This window comes from Eurytemora carolleeae, unplaced genomic scaffold (assembly GCF_000591075.1).
Source record: "Eurytemora carolleeae unplaced genomic scaffold, Eaff_2.0 scaffold875, whole genome shotgun sequence".
Classification (NCBI taxonomy): domain Eukaryota; kingdom Metazoa; phylum Arthropoda; class Copepoda; order Calanoida; family Temoridae; genus Eurytemora; species Eurytemora carolleeae.
Window position 1 is genome coordinate 117,568 of NW_019396839.1, and position 19,861 is coordinate 137,428.

Here is a 19,861-nt window from a genome sequence, read left to right on the forward strand (position 1 = left end):
ACAAACAAAAAACTAAGAAAGGTGCACCACACTAGAATATAAGCTTAGGAGGGTTCATCATACTAGAATAGAATCTAAGGAGGATGCACCACACTGGAAAAGAATCATGGAGGGTGCAACACACTAGAATAGTATCTAGGATGGTGCACCACACTAGAATAGAAACTTAGAAGGGTGCACCAACTTAAGAATAGAAGTTTAGGAAGGTGCACCACACCAAACTAGAATCCTGGTACAGAATTATTCTGTCAGAAAAATTCCAATCATTAAAATAAAAATGTTAATGTTAGTTTAAAGTTTTCCTGAGCTCTGTTAAAACTGGTTTCAATGTTTATATTAAAGATGATATTAAAGATGTTTACATTGATCCAACGATTCTTCGTTTAGTTATAGAGAAGTATCTTTGTAACCTACATGATACAGATCAGCTAGATAATTAGGAACATATCAATTTTATAATTAATGATTGTCTGTTTAGATTTTTCACAACTTTAAGAAAGAAAATAGATCATTTTTTGAAAAGAAACACTAACATTTCATAATATCAAACTATTGAAATAGCATGATGTTTTTAATAACCGTTAACAATGTTCCTTTAAAATATTGTTTGATAGAGTGAGTAATTCATCAATTGATGGTGTGTTTGATTGGTTGATTTATTTTTTGATTGAGGATGTATTGCCTGATCGACTGATTGATTGGCTAATTAATTGATTTATAACTAATTGATTGACAGATTAATTGACTGATTAATTGACTGATTAATTGACTGATTAACTGACTGATTAATTGACTGATTATTGACTGATTGATTGACCGATTGATTGATTGACTGATTGCTGACTAGTCAGGATGCTGGGCCTCTTCTCTGCAGTAAAGAATACTGTTCCTATTGGGAAAAAGGTAAAGCTAACAAATTCAGAAGATATTAGTTTCAAAACAGGATTTGGTCAATTTCTAATTTCATTAATTTCTATTTGGAACGATTATGTCTCCTTGAATTTCAAATGTCTAAACAAAGGAATTGAGTCTTTGGAACAAAATCAAATATTTAAACCTCAATATCTATAGAACTCGATGTTGTAAACATTTGATATTTCAAACTCAGATTATTTAATCTAACAGAATTCATAGCTTGAAATATCTAAGGTCTACAACATTTGGTTCCAAAGTTATAGTGATTAGAAAATCAGAGTTTGTGGCAAAGACTCAATTCCTTTGTCTGAAACTGAAATTTGGCCAAAAGTTATGCTTCTAACTGGCATATTATGTGAAATGGTTTTCTGCGTTGATGTACAATGCATAATAAACAACCATTAGTTGAATTTTGCTTGTTTGTTTTTTACAACTTCAGACCAAAATATTAAGTTTATTTTATTTTATTTTATTTCGTTTAATGTCTAATGCTGCCATTTATGCAAGCATGTGGTTAAATACATTTTCAAAGCCATTGCATATAAACTATGATAAATGACTGGTTAAGAAAATAATACTTCTGGTTTTGTATTTTGTTTGCATTCTACAGTGGTCAACTTTTATTTCAATACTGAAGACTTTTCAATCTAATTTTTATTATTAAAAAGCTTTTTCCAAGTTTGCAATTTACAGCTTCTCTTTATTTCCATGTTTATGTGTATCCATGCTGTTTGAAAGCTCGGTAAAAATCAAAATTAAAATTGATTGTCGTCTTCATTATATTGATATATACAACGACGATTGGATGGTATGTTCCGTGCGTTAATTTTAATTTAATTTGGTTTAATTTTCTAAAGTTTTACTTATCAAGATGTTTTGTCGAATAAACCTAAGGATATCAAAAAAGTATCAAATGTCATGATTCAAGGATTACTTGATAAAAAGTCAACTAGGTTTAAAAAAAGAATATTTTTCAAAATTCAACTCATGCAGTCCTATTCCAGAAAATTCGAAAATCAACGAAATTAAAACAATTTAAAAATTTCAGGCTGTTTGAAGATGCTTTATTTCCAAAATGGCAAATATATCCTGTATCGCCAGTAAAATGTGGGCTTTTTATCTCATTATAATGAAGTATAATTATTTTTGTTTGGTGTTTAGATCGGTTGGGCTAAAACTGAAGGACCCATTTCTGTTCTGCACTATAGAGCTACAACACTTCTTTTTCTATGGTAAAGCTAATATCATTACACATTTTCTATGATAAAACTAATATCATTACACAAAATATACTTTTTCTATGGTAAAGCTAATTACACAACATATACTTTTTCTATGGTAAATCTAATATCATTAGACAAAATATACATTTTCTATGGTAAAGCTAATATCATTATACAAAATATACTTTTTCTATGGTAAAGCTAATATCATTACACAAAATATACTTTTTCTATGGTAAATCAAATATCATTACAAAAATATACTTTTTCTATGGTAAAGCTAATATCATTGCACAAAATATACTTTTTCTATGGTAAAGCTAATATCATTACACAAAATATACTTTTTCTATGGTAAAGCTAACATCATTGCACGAAATATGGTAAAGATAATATTACTATACTTTTTCTATGGTAAAGCTAATATCATTATACATTTTCTATGGTTAAGCTAATATCATTACACAAAATATTCATATACTGATGGGACTCATAAAAGTGAGGATTAGGAAAATTATATTTAAGCAATCATTTAATGTATTTTATGTTGTTTTAAAGCAAAGTGTTGTAACTTGTATGTTGGTTCTCATGTTGGACATTTTAATATATTATATATATTCTAATAGTGGTCGTTTTGTTCCATAACTGTACTGGCTGGGTCCTAAATATGTTGCATTTTCTCAACTTTGCTATTCCCCTCGGTTGCTCTTTTAATTTCAAGATTTTAGTTTAATGAAAGAATTAATGAAGAAAATATTTCTAAAAGTTAGAAAGTTGTATATTTTATCAGCTTTATAATCAGATGTGTCAGGGTTCTAGAGTTCAATCCTGAAAACTGCAGAATACGATTTAATATTTACAATTAAACATTTAAATCTATAAAAACTTGGATTTTAAGTTATTCATAGTTTTAAGTTACTTAAGTTAGCGTACTTTCAAGTGGCCCTCCATGTAAAGATGGCATGATGCCCTATTTACATTGATACTATTTAAAGCTTTGTCAAATATCTTTGTTTATAATTGTTAAATCTGATTATTTTCAATTTTGGTTTCTCCACAATTTCTACTGCAGGAAAACCATGGAGAAATAACCAGAATTGAACACTTTTCAAGCTAAAAAAACGACGTTTTCATCTACTCACAATAGACTAAAATTGACGAAAATATTCTTTATTTTTTTCATTTCTATTTTTTTTAATAGCCTGGATGAAAACTAAGTTTTGTTTAAAAAGTCAACCCACTCAACTTAGAATTTTTAAGCCAGAGACTAAAAACTTCGCGTGGTTCTATAAATTCCACCCAATCTAAATTTGAGTCAAATCGGTTAAGGGGTTCATGATTCATGCTTGAACATCAAAACAGACAAACAGACAGAAACAAGCTTAAAGATTACTACTTTAATAAGAATAATGTAGGAGAACTTAAACGAGGTTTCAGATAAAAACAAATAAAATGTTTTGAAAGTTTTACTATAAGTGATAAACATTTAGTTGTTGTGTGCTGGTGACCTCTCTGGAATGGATTGGTAATGGAGCGAATATAACCTGTGCTATGGTTAGTTACTTCATGTATTCCTCGAAAGTGAGACCTATAAAACTTTGAAATAGGAAAACGATATTTAACAAATTTGTATTTGCTACTGTTGTAAATAATAGTTAAACCATGGTAGATTGGAAGTATTAAGAGGGTCTGTACGTATGTATACCGTGTACACCTGCTGTTTTATGGTCATTAGATTATTCAAATCATAACTTCAGTACACCAGCTTGGCCTTTGTCTCCTTTATCAACAGTTTTATGGGTAAAGATTGTAAACCTAATCCATGGTTAGTTTCTAAAATAATATTTTCCTTTCGAATTTGTTATTGATCAATGTCAACCTTAAATTGACATTTAAATCTTTTGAAAATATAAATTTTGATCAAAATTTTAACAATTTATTAGAAACTTAACATTTTAAAAATGTTCATTTTTTAAATTTCTAAAATCAAAATGCTGATTTCAACAATACTTGTTTTAAGACATGGCTATTTGCTAGAGCAAATCGATCAGCACATTCTACATTCAATGCTGATTTTAATTTGTTTATTCAATTTGAAAACTGTTTTATCTAAAGCCTATATGTTTATATTGCGAATATATTTGATAAAAACATGTGTGTTCCACTTTAAACATACTTTATAAGGACAATGGACATTGATAAAACTGATAAAATCCCCAAGAAAACAGAAAATCTAGATTTCAAATCTTACCTTTTAAATTCCAAATCTACAGCTTACTATTCATTATTATACAGCAAACACAAAGTATTCTGAATGCAATTCATCACACAACAAAATCAAAAATTGCAACATACTACTTAGACCGTAAAAAATCTATTTAATTTCAAACAAATCATTCAGATATTACAACCTATAGTCATCGATTATCTTTCGCCACATTTGTATATAGTTTATATTTTATAATTTAGAAAACGTTTTCAACGGATTTCGAAAATTGTGAGTGGTGTGCGGCATTCTTAGATAGTTGCGCAAGCGACAAGAGAAATAAATTAATTAATTAGAAAATATTATAAAATATAAACTATATACAAATGTGGCAAAAGATAATCGATGACTGTAGGTTGTAATATCGAAATGATTTGTTTGAAATTAAATTGATTTTTTACGGTCTAAGTAGTATGTTGCAATTTTCTCAATTTGTATGGGCGCTAAGTTATTCGGTATGAGACGTCTTTAACAATTTTCTCCATATAGACGCAACAGATAGAAGTAAGATTAGCAGCGATCAAAAGCGCTTTTTTATCGCATTAAGCCTATACCCCCTTTCATTTTTCGCGAACACTCAATTTAAGTGTACTGCAGTTTCTGGGACTAATGTAAACAAACTTAATGCTCCTCAGATTAAGCTTTGTGAGATCGAATTCTTAAAGTCTAATTCTATCTTCATAATCTGTAAACAAACATTATAATTAACATATTTGATTAAGCTAAGTTTAAGTCGTATAAGTCACGTAATTTGAATATCTAGACTAAAGTGCAAAACTTATAAAGAACTAATAAATCTTCGAATGTTCGTTCACGTGGTAAAAATATTTAGACAATATCATACATCATGCAAATACAATATTCATTACTAAGTTTACTGAGGCCAGTCTCAACGATTAAATCCTTCAAATGTTTTCTAAAAAACCAGAAAATAAAGCGACCTGCAATTATTTTTACAGTTACTTGAATTCCCGTCCCTCAGAGATTATTTTATTCTAGAGTGGGCCCTCTGATGATTGGAACATTCCCGTTGGAGTAATTAACTCATACTGTTATATACAGAGTACATTCACTATACCTGGACCACATGCAGGTAGTACACTGTTATATACAGAGTACATTCACTATACATGGACCACCTGCAGGTAGTATACTGTTATATACAGAGTACAATCACTATACCTGGACCACATGCAGGTAGTATACTGTTATATACAGAGTACATTCACTATACATGGACCACATGCAGGTAGTATACTGCTATATACAGAGTACATTCACTACACATGGACCACATGCAGGTAGTATACTGTTATATACAGACTACATTCACTATACCTAGACCACCTGCAGGTAGTATACTGTTACATACATATATATGCATACCAGACTGCTTATCAGAAGAGAAAATGTTACAAGTACATTAGACTGCTTAAACGTTATTTCCGATAAGATGACATCTCAACCCGATAAGCTGACATCTCAACCCGATAAGATTTAGATAAGCAGCATTTTGTGCAGGGACTATTCATACAAATATACTGCTTATAAGGGCTCATCTGCATCCCGCAGCTATTAGCTTGAACTACTGCTTGTAAGAATAAGATGCTAATCTTGCAGCTTATAAGAACAGATGAAGCAATAATTACTGCATATAAGAATAGAAGCAAATCTTACTGCTTGTAAAAAAAGAAGCAACTTTTACTGCTTAAAAGGGCTCATCTGCATCCCGCGACTAGGCTCATCTGCATCCCACGACCATTAGCTTGAACTACAGCTTATAAGAACAGATGAAGCAATAATTACTGCTTATAAGAATAGAAGCAAATCTTACTGCTTATAAGAACAGATGAAGCAATAATTACTGCTTATAAGAATAGAAGCAAATCTTACTGCTTATAAGAACAGATGAAGCGAGCATTACTGCTTATACGTATAGAAGCAAATATTACTGCTTGTAAGAGTAGAAGCAAATATTACTGCTTTTAAGAACAAAAGTTAATAATACTGTAATGTTTGCTTCTAAGTTTTCTTATAATTAGTATTAGTTGCTTCTATTCTTATAAAGCTGTTAAATTTTTTTTTCTTACAAGCAGTAATATTAGCTTCTATTCTTACAAGCAGTAATATTAGTGTCTGTTCTTGTAAGCAGTAATATTTGCTTCTATTCTTACAAGAAGTAAAATTTGTTTCTATAATTACTAACAATAATATTTGCTTCATATGTTCTAACAAGCATTAGTATTTGCTTCTGTTCATATAAGCAGTAATATTTGCTTTATCTGTTCTTACACGCAGCAGTATTTGATGCTATTCTTACAAGCAGTAATATTTGCTTCATTTTAACATATGGTTTCTTATTGTAACAGACAAAATACTTCTTATCATGCACCCGCTACAATTATACAGATTTACCCTCCGTATTTTCAATCTATACTTTGCTTGGGTGTCTGCTTGTTTGTTTGTTTCTTAACGATAAACGTCAAAACGGCTAAACCGATCAGGCCCAATTTTTTTGTGGGAACTCATAAGACCAAGGGATGGTTCATGGAACGTCAAAATTGGAAGAAAAAAATTTTGGAACATTTTTTTGAAAATGCACCAATTCTAAAGAAAAATCCGCCAAAATTTGAAAATGATTGAAAAGGCCGACTTTGAGAGCAACAGGAAAGGGGGACGAAGCGACCCAGAAGTCTCTTCAATATTTAATCATTTTAAAAGTAAGCAGTCACACACATTCCAGAACAGAAAATCAAATTATTTTATTCTAATTATTATAGAAAACTACAAGACAGTACATCCTTTTCATCCTTTCCGTCCTTTCCATCCTTTCTATCCTTTCCATCCTTTCCACCCTTTCCATCCTTTCCATCCTTTCCGTCCTTTCCGCCCTTTCCATCCTTTCCATCCTTTCCATCCTTTCCATCCTTTCCATCCTTTCCATTCTTTCCATCCTTTCCGTCCTTTCCATCCTTTCCATTCTTTCCATCCTTTCCGTCCTTTCCATCCTTTCCATTCTTTCCATCCTTTCCATTCTTTCCATCCTTTCTGTCCTTTCCATCCTTTCCATTCTTTCCATCCTTTCCGTCCTTTCCATCCTTTCCATTCTTTCCATCCTTTCCATCCTTTCCATCCTTTCCATCCTTTCCATCCTTTCCATCCTTTCCATCCTTTCCATCCTTTCCATCCTTTTCATCCTTTCCATCCTTTCTATCCTTTATTTGTAGAAGGAAAAGAATATTTCATATGCCACCTACCTGTATATTTAAGCTTGTAAATCTACTTAGATTTTATTTTCTTATTCATGTATGCATTATACTATCTATATATTTATATTTTTGTGTGGTGAGTTGTGTGTATGTTCAGAAATTAGGTCTTTGCCATAACACTCTGATTTTCTAATTCCTAAATCTTTGCAACCCATTGTCACAGACCTTAGATATTTTAAACCTATAAATTCAGTTAGATCAATTGCTCTAAGTTTAAATTATCAAAGGTTTACACCATTAGGTTACAAAGATCAGAACATTTGAGTTTGTAACAAAGACTCAATTCTTTTATTACATTTGAAAACAAAGGAGTTGAGTCTTTGCCACAAATTCAAATTTTATAGTTCCTATACCTGTGCAACTTGACGGTGTAAACTCTTGATATTCCAAATTAAGATTATTTAATCTGACAGAATTCTTAGTTTGAAATATCTAAGGTCTACGACACTGGGTTGCAAAGATATAGGAATTTAAAAATCAAAGCTTGTTGTAAAGAATCAATTCCTTTGGTTGTTAATATTAAAAAATCAAGGCCTAAAACAGATAATACACCCAATTAACATAACATAACAATCTACAATGTGTCTCAAAAAACGGGGAATAAGGGTCCACAGACTCGTTTGTCATCGGATTTTCAAGATTGAGACCATTTTTAAGACTGCGTACAATTTTAGATCTACAAGCCTAAAATTGGATTTTATAAATCGGTAATTGTAGGTAGATATCATTAACGGTCTCAATCCGATGAAAATCCGATTACAAACAAGTCTGTAGACTCTTATAAAAAATTGTGCAGACGAAGATAATCTTATTTTTACAAAATTTCTCACTCCAGTTGGAATCTTTAAAAGCCTATAAAATTGTTATATTTAGATCTACACGCCTAAAATTGGACTTATTTAATGTATGAAATTGTAGATTTTAAAAATGTTCTCAATCTTGAAAATTCGATTATAAACGAGTCTGTATAGACCCTTATATCCCGTTTTTTGAGACACCCTGTATATATTTCAAATTTTATGTAAGTGCTTAATTCACGCCAAGAGACATCTGCACCAAGAAATTAGAATTTTAGATTTCTAATTTTAAATTCTTATAATTGTTTTAAAAATATTCAGAAAATGGGTTTTCAGGGCAAAGAAACCAACTAGAAGAATATTGTCGGCTGCAAAACAGAAAATGGAAGAGACGATTATAAAAGAGTAACATTTTGGAAAGCGAGGGGAATAAAATAAACATTTTCTCCAAACAATAATTGTGGAAAACCTTTATATATAAATAGCTTTACAAGAACTCCTTTATTCTAATACGAGTTTACGTTTGGACATAAAAAGAACGTACTACAAAATTCTGATAATAACCTAATGGGCTTTATTGTTGTTGTTGTTGTGCATACAGTAATCTACACAGATTTTTTACAGAATTTTGGAGGATTTCTAAATCTAGTGCACAATGTCTTGTTGTTGATATTTAAGAGCATTTATGCCAACTTAATCATAATTTAATTTAATCAAAAAAAAAATGATAATATTAGTACCCCAGATGAATCTTTNCACTGAAATATATATCTGCTTACGTTAAACTAAAATAAATTGCACGTACTATTAAAATCTTATATGTTTTCAATCTTAACTCACCTTTGAAGAGCAATTGAAAATAACAGAAATGTTTTGAGTTTCTGAAATGTAAATTGTAATTGGACAAATTAGCTTGTCTCATACTTGTGGAATAAAATAAAACCATCTCAATGTCGTGAATTAGAATTTCGTTCTTTTTTACTTTCATTTTAAAACTATTGTTATTGAATTTATATTGAATATTTTGTTAGGAAAATCTCGTTTAGTCAGAAACAGGTTGGAATTCCAATTTCTCAGCTTTTTATACTTTCATTACTTAATAAAATACAACAGATTGCTTAACTGACAAACAGACGAACAAAAATCATTGATTTAAATATATGATGCAGCACATACAGGTTGTCCCAATAAACATGGGAATTCAGTGGCATTTTGATGATTTTTCTTTAAATTTAGTATAGTGATGCCTACTAAGAAAGCTATATTCCGTCTGCTAGAGTTCAGAATTTGTTTGTTAATGTTTTTATTGCATACAGTGTTGTAATTAATAATACAAACACAGTATATATACAGTTGTTTCTCTTCTCTGTTTATCTTGTAAAATTGATACAGAACATCAATGTTTTGCAGAATAACAAAACAGTCTTTTACTGTTTACATAAAATATGCTCTAGAAGACGTAACTTTATTTTTACCATTTAGATTAAGTAACTAATTCTTGTATAAACCAATGTTTGTGTGAGTTTAAAGGTTGAAATTAAAAAATTAACATTAAAAAAACTTGGATTATTCTAGAAACTATTTTTTTTTCATGAATGAGCCGAGATTAAAGAAAAGTGTGTTTCTCTTAAATCTTAAAGAGAAGTTATATTACTATTTTAAAATTGCTATTATCCATTACAGTGAAGGCCAATGTCCTATTGTTTAAAACCTTCCGGAAAACTTTAATTTTTCAATCGCTATTAACAAAAATGATTGTTTATATAAAAAAAGAACGGAAGCTTTTCTTAATAGCTGCAGTAAAAGCAGCTAGTGTATATGGTTTAATGAAAGAAATGAAGAATGTTGTTAGAATAGTGTTATTATCATTTCTGAATGTTAAGTCATTCATAAGATGGAAATACACCGTAAATGAACTGCAACCGTTAACGGTGAAGTCAGCTAACGACGATAACAATTAAGATCGTTATTAGTTCTAACAAATCGCTACTTTATGAGGCCATTATTATCGAACGGATAAAAAAATTTCAAGCGTGCCCAGCGCTATCCCCGTCATTTAAAAGTTTCTCCATCATAAGAATTTTTAATGAGACCATTTAACTTTAGGAGAAAGTTTTATTTTCCGCGAAATTTTGACAGGTTTAAAAACTTTATCTTGTAAAAACAGAAAACCTTTGTATTTGTAAGTTAACTAAAGCCGAGTCCTTTCAAGAAATTGGAAATAAAAGGCTTAACATAAAATTAAATGCACCCTGACCCTTCACTTTTAAAATAGCAAAGTTATGCTATATGAATATAGGACCAAAATATCGAACAATTTAAAAACTGATATATATATATGACACGTTTTTCTATAATGAAAGTAAAACGTTTAAACTATAAAATAAAACAAGACATTCGTATATACATATGTTGCGTATAGCCGACAGAACGGCTACACCGATTGGGCTGAGATTTTTGTGGACACTTATGAGTGGCCTTGGGGTGTTATAGGCTAAAATAATCAAAAAAAAATTTCCAAAATTTCTTTTTTTTTCAATTTTTTTTCCCACAGAAACGCCGGGCCCATCAGCTAGTATAATATATTTCTTTAAATAAAAATGTAAATGATTTAAACGAATTTTTAAAAAAAAAGAAAAGATAAAAGATCATTATTACTAAAAATTTAAGAAGCTTATATATTTCGGCCAGTTGGCATAGTGGTAATTGAAAAAACTGATGCTTTGGGTTATTCTCATAGATAAATAAATAAACATAGATAGCTTATGTACGCAAAATCACCAAGAATTGTACAGTCCGCAAACTCATACTTCTAGGGGTCAAAGTGTACTTCAATGATAAGCGGGGTGGTTTGGTGTTTTAATGGATTTCATAATAGAGTGTAAAATAACTCCGGGAATGGAAATATTTGAACAACAATATTTCACTGAGCAACATTTCATATTGACGAGAACTGAAGAAGGACATGAGAAGGACTAAACTAACTTAAATTTCTCTCTACAGAACTCATGTACACCACAAGTACTCAATGCCATAAGAACAGCCAATGTTCACAACCGACCTAGTTAATCTATATAATAGGAATATCTTTAAACATCTCTGTACATTTATATCTTTCAAGATGAAAAATGTCGTCTTATGCGCAATCTATCTTTATCTATGGATATTCTTTGCTGTCTTGTATTAATCAATCTAAAAAAAAAATTGAAAAACACCAGAGAAGTCAATAGTAAAAAATACCGTTGAAAAGCCTTTTTTATCCAATGAGTAAATCATACTGTGACAGGAAAAAATTCATGACGTTATTCTCTGAAAATAGCTAAACATACATCAACGACTTTTTGCACTGCAATTTTTATGTGATAAAAATAAGCTTCTTTATTTGTGTCTTTTAATGATGTTACGTTTGAGACACACCTTGTTTCCTTTGAAGCCTTGCCTTAAAAAAATGATTTTTATTTTATTTTCAGAAAATACAGTTTCCAAAATGGCGGTCGGAGTGCATCCGTTTAAAGGACCGGCGCACAACTTCACTACTCTTCCCAGCCTTCTACAGGGTTAGAACCAGTTCTGTACTGTAACTGGTTAGAACCAGTTCTATTATAAAATTTGTATCCTTTTTGCAAAAAGCGGCGTTAGAGGGAAACAGATTATGTTGTGACGCTGCTGTGTCCGTATGAGTATGAGTGCTACAGATTTGTTTAGCTGTCTTTGCTATATATGTCTAGGAGAAAAATGCATCTTTTCCAGAAACACAAGAAAGGCTTATTAAAGTCTAAAAGTACATTGTCTGAAGAAATAATTCTATTACAAGTTACTTAACTATTTTCTGATTCTTTGATTGGTTGATATATAGAAAGCAAATAGATTATCAAGTAACTCAGGTGGCAACAGAGAAATAGACAAATTATACACCATGTCACAATTGTGTCAAATATAACAAGGAAAACGAAATTTTCTCACATATTTTCCAAGATTAAATAAAAAAGTGTGAAAACAGAAAATAAATTGAACACAAAATTGCACTTATTTTGCCGTCAGATAAGCACTATTATTAATAATTTTGTCGGACACAAAAACAAAGTTACTTGTGACGTCAGAATACGGCTGTACTGAGAGTGTAAAAATTCTACGTTGCCATCTATTGTACTTGAATCTGTTAGAAAGAATCTTCCCTTACTTCAAAAGCTTACAAAAGCAATCTAGAAATTGTTCATCATTTAACTTTTTAAAAATCTCAAACTAAATTTTTAAAATTCAAGATAATTAGTTTAACTTTTATATTTATCTTTCATCTTGAGGATTGAGCAATCAAATACTTCATTTTCTTCATTTTGTTGGAGGAAATTACAACTAGAGAAACATTAAAAGGAAAAAATATTAAATAAAATATTTAAAAGATTCAAAGAACTGGAAAGACGTAATTTCAAGTCAACCTCACTTTATAGAGTGGGATTTCAGATTTGATTTATAAACCTTAAAGCGGCGGCAGAGAAATTCTTATTTTAGTTGCTAAGAATTGAGTGCCGATGGTTGAGAAACTATCACACTAATACACCCAAATTTTGCAAACATTTTAAATTGAGACGTTAGATTTTGAGGCGAGTAATTAGTTTTAAAAAGTCGGCTAGAATTGACAATCTTTATATAAAAGAACTGTAAATGTAATTACGCCTGACTCTTCATTCATTATAGAGTGACATGTCAGATTCACAACAGTATCCATAAAAGCCTTGTCTGATCAAAATAAAATCAGATATTCTGATTCTAAGAGACTCAGGATAAAGGCCGGCTTAAAAGGTATACAGTTGTGCTTCAGGCATTAAACACCTTGATATTACAATAACAGTCCCTTTAATATGAATTTGATTGTGGAAGCATTGACTGATCTATTTAATCTGGAAAGAGATCTGAGAACTAAACAGACACATCCTTCATCAAACTTTATAATCCTTTAACCCCTGACCAATTATTCAGACTTCGCAAACAAATGTTAAAGAAATACACTTAGTTCAGATTGAAAGAGGGGGGGGGGGTGGCTACAGTTTAATTGTATTTATAGATATAGAGTTAAAAAGAACCTAATTAAAACTATTCAAAGGTGCAAATAAAAAAGGGTTTAAGGTAAAAAAAGAAACCAAGCTGTTGGAAAACATTTCGATCATTTACTTATAAAATATTCACAAAACGTCAGGGATATAATTACTTGGAAGATAGTTAAAAAATAGTTCAAAGATAGTTCAAAATGTTCTTATTATAAATTCCGATTATATAAATCAAAGGGACTGTAAGCGTTATTTTAAAGTAAATATGCAAATACAGATTTTCAACTGTACACTTCAAAACATTGTCTAATAAAGCATGAATAACATATCAATGTTTATAATTTTGAAAACTTATTACTTTTGTCTTGAAAAATACAGATTTTAATTTTTTCCAATTGAATAAATCCCAGAGTCACTTTTAAGAACCACAGTTGAAAATAATCGATTTTGAAATAAAAGAACAGGGACAACTCCATGATTTTTATTATAAATCAAAAAGTATATATCTCTTGAATCAGAAAAGCCATTTTATAAATGGAGAGTCACGTGTAAAATAATGTTTTACAATTCCATGGATGGTTTTATGATTGAAGGAGACATGGTGGAGCATAAAACAGACAGGGTTTATCTTCGACCTCATGTACCATACCCTCATGATATGGTAAGTCAACATTTATTTTTACTAGGCTTTTAGGGCACTTCAAATTTTCATTTTCAAATTTTGGCGGATTTTTCTTTTCGAATTGGCGCATTTAAGAAAAAAATCCAACTACTTTCCATGATTATTTTCCTCCAATTATGATGTTCCATAAACCTTCCCTAGGGTCATGTTAGGTCCCAAACAAAATTTGGGAGAAAAAGTGAGCCTTTGTCACAAGCTTAAATTTACCAATCCTTATATCATTGTAATCTGATGATGTAAACCATTGATATTTTAAACTTCTATGGCCTATACGGCATTGTGCTGCAACAATACAGGGAGCAGAAAATCTGAGTTTGTGGTAAAGGCTCAACTTCTTTGGGTATAAATGCGGTATGAACTAATTTCTGTGGAAATGATTCTGATTTTTATTAACCAATTAACAGAAAGATATTATTATTATTCGATTATTATTAGATATTATTCGAAAAATTAAAGAACCCAACTGATTTCAACCGAAAGACTTTTTAAAAACATTTTCTCTAATGATAATATCCTATAATAGAACTTTTTCACTTTTCTTAATTTATTAAATTTTATAAATGTTACATACAAAAGACGACCGTTTAAAGGACTGTAAGCGTACGTAATTTCAAGTAATCCTACATACAATGCCCAACCCCCTTAAAATCTTTATCAGATCAAAAATGTAGAAGATATTGTCGTTTTTCTTAGTTTAAAATGTTTGATTCTAATAATTATTATATGTTTTTCTGCAATAGTTATGATCAAATCACTTTTGTAGAGAAGCCACAATTAAGAATAATCAGTTTTCAAAATTATAACCATTGATATCCAATTCATACTTGATCAGACAAAACTTTAAGGGTACTGTTGTAAATCGGTCAATTTCATCTTTGCACGGAGGGTCACTTGAAATTACGCTTACGTAGTCCCTTAATAACTTTTGATGAACACTATCGTCACGAAAGCTAAAATTGAGAAAAATCAAAACGTTGACATCTCTATTACATAGTCCTTAATAACACAGTTCTAATTTTACATTTCCCCTTACACACAGAGTCAAACATTATCTAGCAACTATAATTGTTTATAAGTAAGTACGTATAAAGTAAGTACGTATAAAGTAAGTAAGAGTAAGTATAAGTAAGTACGTATAAAGTATGTAAGTACGTATAAAGTAAGTAAGTACGCATAAAGTAAGTAAGTAGTTATAAAGTAAGTAAGAGTAAGTATAAGTAAGTACGTATAAAGTATGTAAGTACGTATAAAGTAAGTAAGTACGCATAAAGTAAGTAAGTAGTTATAAAGTAAGTAAGAGTAAGTATAAGTAAGTACGTATAAAGTAAGTAAGAGTAAGTAAGTAAGTACGTATGAAGTAAGTAAGAGTAAGTAAGTGTACACATTTTACATTATTTCTATTATTTTTTCTTATATTTTCCTGATCTTTTGTTCTACTTTTTTTCAAGTTGTTTTCTATTGTAGAAAGCTCATACTTTCTATTTAGCTTTTTTTTTCGGCAAATATTTTACCAAACATAGGTGTTGACATAAAAGCCAGCTAAATAAAATAAATATCGGCTATTCGGTAACTTTATTAAAACTAAAACATAAAAGAAGTTTAAAAATGGTTTCCTATGGAGGCATCAAAAAAGGTTGGAAAATAACATGTACTATTAGATAAGCTTTGTATTCTGGAACATCTTTGGCTTAGATGGTAGCAGCATCCGCTGACTACACATTGATCAACTGGAAAAAGATTTCTGTCTTGATAATAGTACGTGGTCTACTGTAGCACACAAGCTTCAATGAGGATCGTCTTTGTAGTTAGAATTTGTTTTAACAATAAGGTATTTAAGGAATCTGAACATAAATCTTCAGATTTAAATATTTCATTCGGCTTAAACCTAACAGGGGGGGGGGATTGTGATTTATAGGTAATATTTATACATACAAAATTAACTTGAAATTTTAGCGTAAAATTTTAAATGACACTTTGTTTATAGTGTGGCATGTACAAATCACAAAACTAGCGGTGTCTGATCAATAATAAACGAGATATTCGTGATTTCGATCTCTCTAAAAAAAGTTATGGTGAAACAATGGACAAAATTATAAGAATTAAACACTTTTAAGCTCACTATAATTTCAGTAGAAGTAAATATTTCCCTTTACAGTTAGCCACGATATAAGGATTCATAACTCTGATCTGAAACTTAAGAATGGGTAACCTTTAATCCCAACTACTTAATCCGAATATCGACTGTGGAAACTTTTAATTTTGGTCTTTTCTCTCTCTTTGGATATCCGTACATTATTTTCTCCAATGAGAGTGCAGGAATATAGTTCGTAAATTGTATTGACCAATGACAGCCTTGAAAATAAATTCTATCCCTAAGAGAAATCCGCAATTTCTAACAAATAAAGAATTTGTTGTCGGCCATTTTGTAAATTAATCGGTGAAAAAAATATTTAATAATACGTTTGAGATTCTTTTTTAACCAATTTTTACTAACGAATTAATAAATAAATGGGTGAGAAATTAAGTGAAGGCCCTTCCAGTCAAGAAAGCCAACCAATCTGACGTTCTTAGAATCCAATTTGTTGATCTAAATATTTAATCTCAAGACTAACATAATCTCGAGATTATGTTAGAAAAAAAAGTGGATTAAGCATTAATCCTGATATCCACCATTCTGAAGTTCCCAGCTCAGATTGGATAATGAGATAGATAGAAAGATAGATGTTACTAGTTATATCGGGTCAGAATAGACAACAAACACATGGTTTAACTCTGATTGGATCAGGCGCTAATGGACTCGGTATACAGGAGTGAGCTAGAAAATAGACAATATCATACAAAATTGGTTTTTTTTTGAAATTACAAGGACAGTTTCCCGTCAAGTTGTTGCTTTTCATTTTCACTCTTGCATCATAAAAGTGATAAAATTAGCAGATTTTTCTGTTCTTCGGGCGGATATCCAAAATATCATTCAATTGCAACTTTTAAAATGGGTCATAAGAGTTCAGCCGTTTTGACGATTATTGGATTCAAACAAAAACCACCCTCCAAGACAAACTATAAATATTTTCATTAAAAGTAATCAAAGAGAAGCTTTTTAAATTAGAAGTTTCTCTCGACTTCTATGTTTAAGTGTATCAATGCTCTTTAAAAGCTTGATTCAAATAAAAATTGAACTCGAAAGTCGTCTTCATTGTATTTATATAATTGCCTACCACTGTATTTTCTGAAAATATATTTTTTCCTTTTTCAATGAAATCAAGAGTCATAAGCCGTGCAATGTTTACAAAGTAAAATAAATGGTTAAAAATGTAGCAAAATGCATATTTTCTTGCTGAGCTGGCAAATAATGATAATAACGACATCAGAGCCATCTACTTTAGAGTAAATAAACTAAAAATAATATCGAAATAAATTACTTTGGAATAAAACAGCTTAAAAGCAAAAGATGAATGATTTTCAAAAACTTAAAGTAGACCTAAATTAAATTCAAAGAGTAGAATGTCCTTTAAACATCATAATGTATCAGACATGCCACACTTATAAAGTTGAGATTTGATTGAAATTAAAACAATTCAGTCTTTTCTGGACCGCGCGCTTTATGATGGAATTAGATATTTAATCACCGCATCTTTTTAAAGGAAATCTCATGTTATATTTTAATCACACACTTCTTTAATCAAAGATCCGTTCTTTAAAGAACTTTTGAGATGAAAGAAAAAGTTTTGAATCTCTAATATGCAACAAATGTAATTTCGCACAAATTAGAAGAGAATTGACTCAAACTCAAATTTTCTCATCCCTATATCTGGTCAACCTGATGGTGTAGTCCCAATAGTCCTTATCTATTGAAGATTTAACAAATCCCTTCTTCTCTATAATTGGATTCAAATTCTCCTTCAAGCAAAGTATCTAATAGTATTTAGTACTCAAGATAGTATACCATAATTCTTTGGAATTCTGCAGATTCTCCAGAACTTTGCTGATTCTTCAGAGTTCTGCAGATTATTCAGGGTTCAGATTCTTCTTAATTCTGCAGATTCTCCAGAATTCTGCAGACTTTACAGAAATTTGTAGATTCTTTAAAGTTCTGCAGATTCTCCAGAAATAATGTAAAATGTTTACAATGGGGGCTCATAAAGCTATGAAATGACAGCTTTAAAAGAAAATCTAAAAATGTTGTTTGTTGATAAAAGGTTTTAAATCAATTTAAGTCTTTTCGTAGTCTTTCATTTTTAAGATTTACGGGTCTCATTGTGTGAATGATTAATTGCATTTGCGAACACTACGCTTATTATGGTTTTTTCGATTTCTCATCATTATAATCTATATCTATATATAAATTTGGCTTGTCTGTCTGTTTGTCTGTTTGTTTGTATCCAGAACTCGAAAGTCGTCTTCATTGTATTTATATATATGNTTAATTTGTCAAACGAAACGATTCATTTCAACGGGTCATAGATTAATAACAATACAGATAAAACACTGGATGTTGTAATTTCAAAATTTAGAGGTTTTCAGTCATAATAACCCTGATGCAGAGGCCCAAAGGAGTTACACGTATATTCTCTCTAGTGTTGTAATTCAACACGGCATACGCGTAACTCTTTTGCCTCAGGGTTATTATGAACAAAAACCCATAAATCTTGAAAAGACGACATCTAGTGTTCTATCTGTATTGTTATTAATCTGTGAAACGGGTATGTAACATTAGTAGTTTCCGAGTCACACTCAATAATAAATAAGAAAGGAACTTTTTGTTACAGGTACTTCATGCATCACCGGCAAAAACGGTACAGATTGTCCCGCGTAAATGACAATTGAAAGTCTGCTTAAATGTCGTCTTTGATATTTGAAATAGTTTGCGCCTTGCGGCATTTATTTTTCAACTTAATCTTATAAGAAATGTTAGAGTGCAATTTTGTTTAAAAAGATGCGATTAAAAACTATAAAAGATCATTTGATTTGGCTAGTCAGCACAAGTCGATAATAAATAATAATTAAAATTGAAAGTTCATTTAAATGAAACAAAAGTTACAGTTTTTAAGCAATGATATAATAAAATAAATGATTTAAAGATTAAAGGATAATTTTTAAGTGACGCTTGAAAATATGGCAAAACCAAATTTACAACGGTACTCGATCTTAAAAGGTTTTTCTTATCTAGTTGGAATTAAATATCCTGTTACAGTGGAGTAATTCACAGAAATAAAAGCTTTTCGAGTCTGAAAAACTTCGTTATCTTGTACTTCTTTTTATTAGATTAAGGTTCAAAGGATACTGTTGTAAAACGGGTTTACTTGTACTATGGAACTATATACAGGAACGCCCAATTCAAATATACGCAAATTGTGTACTGTACACTGTGGGAGGAATGTAAACAAACCACGTGCACCAACAAGAGTTAAATGGAAAGGACTGCAGTTCTGATGTGATATTACAGTCCAACAAAAAACAAGTTAATATATCAAGTTAAAGAGCGAATAATTATGATTTTTGGCTTTCTGGTCAACATGGAAAATACAATAGCAATATATTCTTATTCCACCCCTTGGGCCCTTTTCCCTCAAAAATGATGCGTTGCCCCTGAATTCTTTGTTTTGATATCCTCCCACTGCAGTACACAGATTTGACGCATGAGATATGGCGGTTCCTGGTCTATAT

The 19,861-nt window shown here is 30.5% G+C and overlaps 1 protein-coding gene across 2 annotated transcripts; it reads left to right on the forward strand.

Annotated features, from left to right (window-relative positions):
- Positions 1 to 350: 350 nt before the first annotated feature.
- On the forward strand, positions 351 to 5,649 carry LOC111709261 (innexin inx3). Of its 2 annotated transcripts, none has more exons than XM_023482886.1 (5): positions 351 to 440; positions 848 to 903; positions 2,077 to 2,147; positions 3,629 to 3,692; positions 5,404 to 5,647. In XM_023482886.1, the coding sequence occupies exons 2-5, from the start codon at positions 853 to 855 to the stop codon at positions 5,551 to 5,553; spliced, it is 336 nt and encodes a 111-aa protein (XP_023338654.1). In that variant the 5' UTR covers positions 351 to 440; positions 848 to 852; the 3' UTR covers positions 5,554 to 5,647. The 2 variants fall into 2 exon arrangements, with proteins under 2 accessions (XP_023338654.1, XP_023338655.1); XM_023482887.1 differs by having other exon boundaries at positions 381 to 440; positions 852 to 903; positions 5,404 to 5,649.
- Positions 5,650 to 19,861: the final 14,212 nt, after the last annotated feature.

Coding starts and splice junctions, on each gene's coding strand:
- LOC111709261 (XM_023482886.1), top strand. CDS start 853: ATGCTGGGCCTCTTCTCTGCAGTAAAGAATACTGTTCCTATTGGGAAA. Junction 904..2,076: donor CTGTTCCTATTGGGAAAAAG/GTAAAGCTAACA, acceptor TTTGGTGTTTAG/ATCGGTTGGGCTAAAACTGA. Junction 2,148..3,628: donor ACAACACTTCTTTTTCTATG/GTAAAGCTAATA, acceptor ATAAACATTTAG/TTGTTGTGTGCTGGTGACCT.